Here is a 12,444-nt window from a genome sequence, read left to right on the forward strand (position 1 = left end):
AGGCAACACTACCTCCTTAGTAAACGTAACGCAGACCTAGCAAACACCAAAAACACAAAGGCAACTGACATTCCAAAGATAGTTGTTGTAGGTCAGTTAGTGCATTTCCTGCCAATGCAAGAATTATTCTCTGCAGTACATTTCCAGCCTTTCCTTTATGAAAATATTACAGTAGCCTATGATAGTCCATTTTTCTGCTAGCACAAGGCTGGTCCCCACATTATATTGCCCAGTTCTCCCTTTTTTAAAATACTGGCATGATCCACACTCCTACTAAGGCAAGAGAGTATTGGCCCAAAACACTTGTAAACTGTAGGGCTTCAGATCATTCCTCTAAATATTTTTAAAAGAAATGGCTCTGTTTTAAATGGCTGAGGCAATAAAAGTTCCCAGGTGGGCAGGACAACTTTAACCCTGAGTGTCCATGCATGTACGAGTTTAATATATCAAGCTGTACTGTGCATTATTGTTTGGTCACATGGTGGTACTCAGTCTCTCAGGTCACCAACACTGCATTATAATCACTCATTTACAATTGCTCTCATGCTCTGCTGCCCACTCAACATGTTGTCTCTCCAGTGGATGGGGTAGTGATAAGTGTGTAAGTGGACGTGATGCGTATGTAGGTGGATTTCTTTCTTTGCGGAAATTCCCAGTGCACTGTCAGCAAATCACGTGCTGTTATTTTAGGCGATCACTTTGGGATTCGATCAGATTTCAAAGTACACCAAGAATGCAAAATAAACTAGAGTAATTCAGATACTTTCTAAAAAAAAAAAAGAAAAGAAATAGACCTTTGCATACATCACTGATGAGTGAAATGCAATGAAAAACTGGAGTTATATATGAATCACCGTCACAGAGCTCTGGCAGCTCACCTCAGTCTGATGGCTACAAAATCCCTACAAGGTTCTTCTAAGTAAAGTGTGTCATGTACATGGCAGCTGTAGTATTTGGGAGCAGACAAACCCAAAGCAGCTCAGGTTCTGACGACATGCAAAGGTCAGTGAACCTGGAAGCTTTCCTGCCTTGCGAAATAGTAGTGTTTGCATCATGACACTGCTACATTGTGAGCCCATGTTCTGGGAACCCATCCTCAGAGCACCAGTAGGGTTCCACAGGGAAAGCAGCCTGTCAAGTTGAGGTCTAACTGATTGTGAGCTCCCAAGGCAATGTTGTAGCTAAGAAAGCAAATGCAAACATTGGATCCATGAGCAGAGGGATATCAAATGGGAGGAGATAGGTAATATTAACTCTGTATAGGGCATTAGTGAGACCATTACTGGAACACTGTGTCCAGTTCTGGCGTCCACACTTCAAAAAGGACGTTGACAAATTGGAAAGAGTTCAGAAAATAGCTACAAGAATGATCTGAGGTCTGGAAAACTGGCCTTCTAAACATAGAAACAGGCCCCCTAGAGAGAAATGTATGGGTGTGATGCAAAATTTACTGAGCGTGGTTCTCTTGTGGCCTATGTTGTAGGTAGGCATGCTGGTTTTGAGATGTCAGGTGTTGTGAACAAGTGTCATTCCCTCAACAATGCCACTGCACTGAAACCGAACTTCATAGACCAAAGCGGGGCTGGTTGGGTGGGCTTAAAGCCATTTACCCAGCACACTGACTGAGACATACACATGCATATCGGCTCCAGACTACACTGACATCTCTATACTGTTTTCACTTACAACGTAAGCCCAATCTGAGCAAAAGCAGCAAAAAAGGTCAGCACATTACCTCCTATGTCACATCCCCTGCAATCATTATGGTCAGTCACTTTTTTAAAGCAATGTACATTTAGCCTCCTAATGTCTCTGAAAATACCAACCTCTGTCCTGCTAGCCCCACGTCTTGAGCTGGTATGTTCATTCTATTTAAGATGTTTCAACCACATTGATTAAAACTTCCTCATCTTCCTTTTTCAGGATTCATAAATTAGCCTTTTAGCTTGCTGGCAGTGATCTCAGATACAATAGATAACCGTCTCTGCTAGGCATCCGGCCATTTCGAAAGCCATCACTTACGTTGGCTTCATCTTTACTGCTTTTCAGCGTGAATAGCTGGAGGTTCGTAGCCATAATTTAACACATTTTTCTTAAAAAGGGCCTTTCACACCGGGCAAAGCTTTCAAATGCATCATATTTAAATAGAGTTTCACTTAACTTTCTTGCATAACTTTCCTTAATGATTTTTTCATTTAAAATTTTCAAGTAAATTGAGTACATGTGAAAGCTAGCAGATGGATAGCCCTTGAAGAATGAAAGCCTTCTGTTTATGCATAGGAGAGGTGAATTAAATCCTGTTCATGCACATGACGGGCGTGGCACAACACTTGGGCAGGTCATGGTTCTGACAACGTGCCTTGAACCTGACAGAGGGAGTATGTCCAAGGGGTCAGTTTTTATGGCCCACCCAGGTCTTCACATCTGTGCTGAGACTTGTCAACAAAGGTGCTAATTAATGCCAAATGCAGGGCTGTTTTCTGCGATGGGAGCACATAGCTAGTAGGAACTGGATGTGAGTCTAGTGGTCTCAGCTGCCACGGGCCACCAAACAGCCAAGGCTGATTTTGCTAATTACTTGGTATGGAAAAAAGAAGGGTTTTTTTGGTTTCGTCCATAGACAGTGCATTGGAGCAGATACATGACATCACAAACAAGTTGATGGCAATAGAATGCTGTGTGATAAATAAAGGATCCTGGCTCTGCTACAGGACTATGCTGAAAGAGGAAATGGATTGTGTGGGAGAAAGCTCTTCAAACACAAATATCAGCAATATTAGCAAAGGGAATAGAGACAATTGCTAGCAGAGTAAATAGCTTTTTGTATAAACGTTCTCTTTATTCAAGTTTTCCCCAGTGCTCAGTTCTCCCTTTAAGGCTTGGAAAATTGATGTTCTTTCAAAAGTGTTGATTACCCGATACACTTTTAGTTCCGTCCTGCTCACCAAAACTAGTTGAGAAGAAACTAAAACAGAGTTGAGTTCCTAATGCGTTTTTGGACAAAATGAATAGCCTTTGGAAGAGCCTGAGACAGGCATCTACTCTGCTGCCTCAGCGGAGTCCAGCGATTCCCCTTCCAGGCCGTGGGCCAAATGCTAGCTTAATTTATGCTCATGCTATCTATGTTTTCAAAATGGTTGCATGGGTGAAACTGACAGCAGAATTTGACCTCTTGTCTCCTGCTTGATGATTACCTTTAAGTACTTTCTGAGTGATTTTTGTACATGAACAATTCCAAATACTTGCACGAGGCCCTCAGGCAGTTCTTCAGATCCTAAAAGGTTTCCATATGGGTGGGTCAAGTCCCAGAAGTGCTCAGAAATCAGGTGAACTTGCTCCTTCTTTTTTGAAAAGCTACTGATAGCAGGGCCTCAGCTCAATTAATTGGGTCTCTCTCTCTCTCTACATTCATCACTGATCATTATGAGGGACACAAGCGGTCCCTTCTGTGTTCGTATTCCCATCTTCACTTGAAAATTAAAAGAAACATTTTTAACTACTTGAATAATGAGGGTGAAGGGAAATGCTGTGCTAATGACTATGTGGGAAAATAACAGCATTAATGACACTGCAATCAGTCTCCAATCTGTCCTTGGGAGCTGAAGTACTGCTGAGCCACCACCTCAAAGATCTAAGTTCAGCCTAGTCTGAGCATATAGAGCTCAAACCTGCATCAACTCCAGCTGCAAAACATTAGATCTGATCTCCTCCAAAGTTTAGGTGATTTGGACCTGAGGTTTTATATTGGGCTTATCTCTAGGTCTGGAGTGAGAGACCTGTAAATAGGTGAACCATTCCATTCTACATCCTTATGCTATGAAATTTAAATCCCAAACGCACAGGCTTTTCAAAGTGTCTGTGTTATTGTTTGCTGCTAATAAGGTGCCTGATCCAAAGCCCGGTGAAGTCAATGAAAAACTCCCATTGACTTTAGTAGGTTCTGGGATCAGGCCCAAAGGCTGGGGGACATAGATACTTCTGTTCCATCCAGGTCTCTCAACCTCCCTTTATGCCCAGTTCAAACAGAGCGGCTGAATTACCGTCTAGAAGTGCCTCTCTGCATTCGGACAGGTTTCAGAGTAACAGCCGTGTTAGTCTGTATTCGCAAAAAGAGAAGGCGTACTTGTGGCATGCTCAAATAAATTGGTTAGTCTCTAAGGTGCCACAAGTCCTCCTTCTCTCTGCATTCTGTGACCTCTCCAGGCAGGAGCTTTCTATTTAAAGCCATGGTGCCCAATAAATGATACCATTTCGATGTGGAGCTCATTGCACTGACGATAATGATGGTAGTACTGAACATTCTTGGCAGGATTGCCACCGTGGCCTAGTGGTGGTGGTGCTTTCCTATGTAAACACCCACTGTTAAGTTCCCAGTTCTGGATTCATGTCTCCTGAAGAGGCCAGGAACTATGAGGCGAGACAGTGGAACAAACTACTTACACCCCCAGTGAATTTGGCCCACCAGGCCCTTGAAGGAAGGCATGCCTCATGCTGTTTAATGGCCCAATGAGCTCCGTTTTCTCATATTGCCTTTAAAGAAGCCTGTTTTGCATAGGGTGAGTGCTCAGTAATTCTGGCTTCTTTAAGGCACCCCAACCTTGAGCATCTCAACACTGACTCATTTGGCCCTGTAGGAGCAACATTGATGTGTTCGGAAGGAGAACTGCACCCAGTCTCTCCTTAACCAGAACGATGGTGGGGCTTTGATGGCGTGGTGGGAATCTAGGGGTCGGTTTGGGACAGAGAGGAGGAGCTCTTGAGGGGGACAGTGCTGCTGATATACACCCAGGCTTCTAGGCTAATGCACATGGAGGCAGTGATGGATAGACTATTGATTGTGTTTTCTAAGGCACCGAAGTTCTTTCCCTCTTGATAAGTGTTGATGGGGTAACAGTTCAAACTACTCAATGGATGTGTGTATGTCTTTTTCCCCTTCTTGTCAAGCTTAGCCATGCTGTGATATAAATTGCCCTAACTCACTAAATGAATAGTATTAAGCTGGAGTTCTTGAAAACAGTAGACCCCGATACAAATTTCTGAACAGAGGCACCTGTGTAACAGTCTCATAACAAACACATTAATTTAGGTTTAATCAGTAGCTTGCAATTTTTGGAAAGGCCCTTAGAACTGTGAGACATTGCTTTTTAGGCACACTACACTTCTTTGGCCTTGTCATTTTAGGTGATTTTTTTAAATTACATTGATATCGTTCTTCTTTTGCAACTCGTGTGAGATACACAACAGTAGCTTATATTCTCAAAAGTGTCTCTTTTTGGAGTGTGCAACTTGAGACACTTTGTAGGAGTCTGATTTTCAGAAAGCTGGGCCCTCAGCAAGCTTGATCTTCTTTAAGTGTCTCCAGGTGGGCATCCAAAAATCAGAGCTAGTTTTGAAAAATGTAGGCAAGTTTAAATGCAAAGGCATTTATCCTGGAATAGAGCTAATACTGGAAAGATTGCACGGCAAAGTAACTTAACTCTACTCCGACTGCGGCAAGCACATTTGGTTAGTAGGGTTTGATCTATGCTGAACAATAAAAAGAAATATCACCACTAAAAGGCGTTTGGATCAGAAATATGTTAACATAAATGCCTGAATATGGACACCCAGTTACAAATCTCCCTGTCTCACTCTGTCTCAACCAGCTTTTACATTAAAACTTGTAATGATGATACATGACTTCCTTAAATTACTGCGAATTTATTTGAAACCAAAGAGAAAGTGGGTCATTGGGGCTTTGTGTCCACTAAGATGTATGTGGGATGATGAAATGTAGAGTGTGTTAAATGGATCTACTATTAATGGCAACTAATGATGGGCACTAAGATATTATTGAAAATTATAAGTAGAATACCCATGACCATGTTAATAATGAGTTATGGCCATTATGAAGACAGTAATGACAATATTTCAATGGTATTCAGATTATCTGGCTTCTTTCTTTTTCCTCTGTTTCGTTTTCTTAAAAGCTGGTCATTTAGTGGGGAAAAAATGTGATGTGATGTACCATGAAGCACCTGTTCTGTTGTATACGCAAGATTATTCACTGGCTTTGGCCATAGCTGTGGAAAATTTTGCAATAGTTCAAACCTGGCAGGTCTCATAACAAAGTGACTGTTTTCAATACTCCAAAACCGTGTCTTGTCATTCTAGTGGACTTCCCAAGGTTAGAGGATGGCTTTGCAATCCCCGGGCAAGACATTGGAGATGACAATGAAGACGGTGAGTATAAAATGTCATGCAGACAATTTAGGGGGAAGCTTATGTTGTATTATCACAGTTTACTATTACTAGAGAAGGGTACAATCCACAATTTTTGCATGTGGAGCTGAACTTTCCTCAAGTACACGAATATTTGAATCCAATACTTTGGACCTCTACAGAGATAAGGGCAAGCTGCAAAACTCAATTAAAGATCCCAGAGATAGGGAATGTTTGGAATCTGGGATTCCAGTTCATGCCTATCTCTAATTATTATGTCTTCCAATCCCCAAGGGACCCATTCATCTCAGCTCCCCCTTCCTGATCCTAACAGCCCTTAAGAAAACATCTTACCCCTCAACTCCCTTCCCCCAATCCCAAACCGACTCTCTATATTTGGTAATAAACCATCATTGGGAGGATAGACTGTCAGGTGTGACACTGTCTCTCACAGTGATTCTCAACCAAAGGTGCATGTACCCCTGGGGGTACACAGAGGTCTTTCAGGGGGTACATCAACTCATCTAGATATTTGCCTAGTTTTACAACAGGCTACATAAAAAGCATTAATGAAGTCAGTACAAACTAAAATTTATTACAATGATTTGTTTTTACTGCTCTATATACTATACACTGAAATGTAAGTATAATATTTATATTCCAATTGATTTATTTTATAATTATACGGTTAAAAATGAGAAAGTAAGCAATTTTTCAGTAATAGTGTGCTTTTGTGAAACTTGGGGGTACACAAGACAAATCAGACTCCTGAAAGGGATACAGTCATCTGGAAAGATTGAGAGCCACTGGTATATCGGTGGGTTCTGAATGGCTGGTCTGTTAAAATCTCACATGCTCCAGCTCTTCCCCCAGATCACAGCTTGTTTAGAATGCATTACCTCTGCTCTGAACTAGGAGCAGTGTACATTGCTTACAAAATTTGAAGAAGTGGTGTGGTGTAGTGGTCACAGCAAAGGACTGGGCATTAGGAGAGCTGAGTTTTAGTTCAACTCTGCTACTGGCTCTTTGTGTGGCCTTGGGCCAGTCATCAATCTTTCTGTGTTTCGGTTTCCCCCTCTCCAAAGTAGGGGGTAATAATATTCTTCTCTCCTTAGTAAAATACTTTGAGATCTGCAGAGTATTACAATTAAGACAGCAGCCAGCCCAGTTTAAGAGACACTGGCGGAATTGCTGAGAGGTTGTTGGTGGATTTCAGCAAAGGAAGGAGGCGCCCCTTCAGGCAGGGAGAGCTCGGTCTTAAATATAATTGAACTTTACAAATCTTCAAAAATTATTAGGGATTCATTTCAGGATTTGGGATGAGGTTTGGCCATTTTCCCCCCAAACCAGTCCACCCTCCCCTGTTTCCAGAGTTTATAATGTATGGAAGATTATCAAAATAACGGGCCAGATCTTCAACCGGTGAATCAGCGTAGTTCCACTGAAGCCAGCTCACGGCCCCTGAGAATCTGCCCCTTATGGCTTTGTGGAGCCTATGACTAAAGTTCACCTGAGCATAGGGTTTGAAGTCTGGAAGGCCTGACTGGGCAGCCTTGGGATAATTATACCTATCCCCCGGCATCACAGGGAATGTTGTGTGAATTAACAAATGTGTGTCCATACAGGGTTTTGAACACAGAGTGCTCTGTGGGTATTATTGTCTCAGTCACTGATAGAAATGTTCTGCAATTGTCGTTACAAGGGACAGTCTTGCCTCCAGTGAACCCCAACAGTGACATTGCATAGGACGTATGGGCCTGATCCTGTGCCCATTGACATACATAATAAAGCTCCTGTTGAGCCCAGCAGTGCAGGGTAAGGCCCTGTGGGAAGAGTGCTTTCTATAGATGAAGAGTCCTTTCAGTCAAGTCAGGTGTACTTAGTATGGGAAAGTTTATAGTGATGCTGCTTAACGCCGTCTCTGTTTATTTCTCAAGGACTTAATATGTGGTATGGTTAAAAAAAAAGTGGTTATATAAAAACAGGCCCCTTGTAACTAAATGTATGCTGTCCTATTACTGTATATGTGCCATTCAAGTTGCATCTAAGTTCCTAAAAAAATACAATTTTTTTTTTTTTTTTTTTTTTTACTGCTATCAGCATGGCAAAGTCAACACACTGTTTTTGTGGTGGCGTCAACAGAACTGAACGTTCAAACATTAATTGGTGCTCACATTGCATCTTGACTTGTAAATGGTGCAAATTAGGTATGGGAGCTTTGACAGGCCACAGAGACCCTGAGAGGTGATTCCCAGAGAACCTGATTTCTGACTACAACTGCACTTGAAAAGTCAGATTCTCAGCTGGTGTAAATTGTTATAGCTCCATTGACTTAAAGCTCTGCTGATTTACGCCAGCTGAGGATCTAACTCTGACCATCACAAATGTTGTTATTTACAAATAAGTTTAAGGTGAATAAAGATCTTCGGCTAATAACTGTCAATTATATTGCAGATTATTTTGGTCTGGATAACAACACCACACTGTTCTCTACTAACTCTCCAGTAACCCCAAAGCTGGACAAAGACAAGAGCTGGCTCTACACTCTGGATCCAATCCTAGTTACCATCATAGCCATGAGTTCGCTTGGAGTTCTCCTAGGGGCCATTTGTGCTGGGTTATTGCTCTACTGTACATGCTCCTATACTGGTCTGTCCTCTCGAAGCTCCACTACTCTGGAGAACTACAACTTTGAGCTGTATGATGGCATCAAGCACAAAGTCAAAATGAACCACCAGAAGTGCTGTTCTGAGGCATGACTGATTGCACCGGAATCACATGTGACAGTTCATTCCAGCGAGAGTAGCTGGTGAAGATTACTTGTTTTCTATGGGAATGGATTGCCATAATCTCAAACCAATCTGGAATACAGAAGGGGGCATGGGCATGAGGTCTCTGTCGTAAACCACAGTTGTAGACTCCAGTAAATGGATCACAATCTGCAAGGACTACAGTATCTGAATAATTATTGTAATTATGAGAACTGTGCTGGAACAAGGAAAGGAGCTCAGATGCTCCCTTGCCCCTTTATGTGAATGATTGAGACGTGTCCAAGGAAATGATGGTTTACCTTTTGGATGTGAGAAATAAAATGTTGATCATTATTTCCCACTTCCTTTCTCGAATACGTGGCTGAAAATTCCTCAGCCATTCTGTCTTTAGAAATAACACACACACAAAAGCCCATCCCGCTTCTCTCCCCATTCAGATATTCTTTTGAGTTAAGGAATTTGTTCTTGGTGCACATTATACAAACCTGGCGAGCTACAGTTTCTACGCCTAAAATGAAAGCAGGTTGTTGCCTTTAACTTTCCATATCCAGGTGGCGTAGGGGGTGGAAAGAATTACACCAATTTTAGGGTCCAAGGGAAACAGCCGTGCTTTCTTAAGAGATTAAGAAGCAAAATAGAAAAGAAACCTTACATGTAGACGCACCCCTCAGAGAGAAGCTGAAGAGCCTTAAAGTGATTTATGAATAAGAGCCATTTATTAAATCCAGAACTTGGATTGAAACAGCAGTGACCTTCCTCAGAAGGGCTCTTTTTATTTCTTTTATCCTTTTTTAAAGTATATCTATATAGAAAATTGCAGCAAACAAAAGACACACAATTGTAAGGTTCCCAAGATTCTGGAGATGGCTTTTTTGAGAGAATGGCTTGCTATATATATAGCTATATATTTAAATTCTTTGCTACTATGACGGCCACTCAGAATAAGAAGGAAAAAATTAACTATTATCATGCACCATCCCGTGGAGTGGGATGCAGTGTGGGGTGAGACCCAACACGCTTAGATTAACTGACTGCCCTACTAAGGCAGTAACCATTCTTTCTCCTTGGGGTTATGGTAATTCCTTCTGCTTTCCCTGGAGTCAGGTATGAGCTGCAAGACTCCAGTTTGGATATCAAGTAAACAGTTTAAACCAAAATGCGGTCATCTTCTCATCCCTTCAGAGCGAAGCTGCTCTGCTTCTCACCTGTTGCCAACACCAACAACAAAATTATGTGGTGTTTTGTTTTGTTTTAATCAAGTGCCTTAGAAAAACATATTGTTTCTATGTCTAGAGATCAGTGATGTATCAAACTACAGATAAGGCATTCATCCTTCCCCTCTTCTTCCTCTCTGTAATATATTCTTCATTGGCACTCTACTGGGTAGAGCCTAGTGGAAGAGTCTTGACTTTGTACTTGCAAGTGGTCTGGCTATATTTTCTCTCTGTGTCTGTGTGATCATGCCACACAAGAGATGTGTTATGACCGTAATGTAGTGAATGAAAAGGTTTAAAATCCCTGGTTTCACATCAATGATGTTATTTCAGTTTTAATACAGCCGGGATATCTATATGAATGTTTCCATAGTATTGCACATGGATTATCCATGTGAAAGCAAGAACCCAATAACCACGCCAGCAATTTTAAAGTGCCCATATACCCTGTTGTTTTCATATAGTCTTCCAGGATCTTCCTGTGAGACACCTGACATGGCTTCGCTTTTCATTTCAGATATCAAAATTTTATATATATAATATCTCAAAGTTTTCTGGGCATAACGCTACATTGAGTAGCATTTGCTCTGTGTACTAGGAACAAGCCAGCCACTAGGACAAGTGCTCAGTGTGATGAGCAGCATTTGGAGTGAAGAGAAAAGAAGTAGCATGCATGAATGTTAATGGCTCTTGTTGAGAGTTTCATGAAGAGCTCACTTGGAAAAATCCTCCTGAAAAATAAGCATGGACCCTTGTTGAGTTGGAAGCTGGCAGGCGTGACACTTAACACACACACTTTGAAAAGTGCAGTCTTATCTAGTATGTGACTATTTCATGTCCCTTAAAAAACAAACAAACAAAAAAATACATTGGCACAAAACCATCCCGGTTTTTTGATTTTGAAAAATTGGTCACCTTAACTTAACTTAACTTAGTCGTTCTCCACACACAAACTACCTGTTACTCTACCAAAAAAACAAACAAAAACCAACTATTCACACAGTGATAGTAAAATGTATCAGACCATTTCAGAGATGGATTGCTGCTACTCATCAACTTTATCCCTCTTCTAAATCACACAAAAGGGGAAGAGTGAATGGGAAATGACCATAGCCACCTACCTATAAAAGTCAACTTATAGAAACAATAGTCACTAATATATAGTAATGGTAATGTTACAGTGTCTAGTAGGCAGCTAGAGGGGGAGAGATCGTAGATACATAGAGTCAGCTCGATGTGTGTTTCCGCACACATGAATTCTCTGTATGTATTGTGTACGTGAATGATTACGTGGGACTGAATAGTGTTACTGTAGCTCTGGTCTGGGGCAGGAGAGTACTGCTGATTGTGGCACTAATTTGGGTTGGCCCTAGCCAAGCTGTGCGTAATGGAAAAGCACACCCCCATAAGAGGCCTGCATTTCTAGTCCATGTGGGTTGGTACAGGGACCTGAATGTGCACACTTGCTGAGCAGAAACAGGCCAATAATGCTGCATAGCTGATACCTCACTTACTGCTGCTGTGTGCTTTACTGTTCTAATACAGATAACTGTGTTTGCTTGTAACTTTAACAGGGAAAATAAAATTGGTGCAGTCTAATCTACAAATACGAACTATTCGTTAATCCATGTTCTCAAGCAATGCCCTTTCCAAACTATACTACTAACACAGTGTTAATAATACCTTTGCTGAAGTGTGTTACCTCCACACCCTCCCAGTGTCAAGTAATCATTACTAACAGGCGTGTTTGTCATGTTGCTGATTTCATTTTGCAGGGAGGTGAGCATGGGAATTAACCTTAAGAAACTGTATGCAGAAGCTGAACTTTGCCAAGGTTTGCAGTGCAAGGTAGTCAACCATTCACTGGCTGAGCCAGGACATAGGAGCTTCAGCTCTTTTACTGTGATTCTTCAGTGTAAAAAGACAAATCAAACTGTGTTTATATGATTTGTATAAAAACCCTTTAAAAATGCCTATTTAATAAACATTACAGTAGAGAGGCTGTTCCACTTTGTTTTGTAAAAGGAAAATTTAAAAGTAAGGGGTGGGGAGAGTGCTGAGGCCTTTATGTGGGTGTGTTGTGAGGCCCCAGTTGTTGGTGGCTTGGCCTGTTAAGGCAAAGGAACCCAGAGAAATGTAGTTTTGAGGCAGGGCTGAGGGGTGATGTAACCCCAGATGGAAATCACATGCTTTCAGGAATGTATACAAGGCAAGGCTATGGATCACTCCAGTGAAGTCTGGGTAGCAGTAAGACCAAG

The 12,444-nt window shown here is 41.6% G+C and overlaps 1 protein-coding gene across 4 annotated transcripts in view; it reads left to right on the forward strand.

Annotated features, from left to right (window-relative positions):
- Positions 1 to 12,185, forward strand: part of NRP2 (neuropilin 2) — a 122,397-nt gene extending 110,212 nt beyond the window's left edge. For all 4 annotated transcript variants that reach the window (XM_073306531.1, XM_073306532.1, XM_073306533.1 and 1 more), the window contains 2 exons: positions 6,154 to 6,222; positions 8,656 to 12,185. In XM_073306531.1, coding sequence (XP_073162632.1) covers positions 6,154 to 6,222; positions 8,656 to 8,960 — 374 coding nt within the window. In that variant the 3' untranslated portion in view covers positions 8,961 to 12,185. The remainder of the gene's footprint in view (positions 1 to 6,153; positions 6,223 to 8,655) is intronic.
- The last annotated feature ends 259 nt before the right edge of the window (positions 12,186 to 12,444 follow it).

Source organism: Lepidochelys kempii, chromosome 11, assembly GCF_965140265.1.
Source record: "Lepidochelys kempii isolate rLepKem1 chromosome 11, rLepKem1.hap2, whole genome shotgun sequence".
Taxonomy (NCBI): Eukaryota; Metazoa; Chordata; order Testudines; family Cheloniidae; genus Lepidochelys; species Lepidochelys kempii.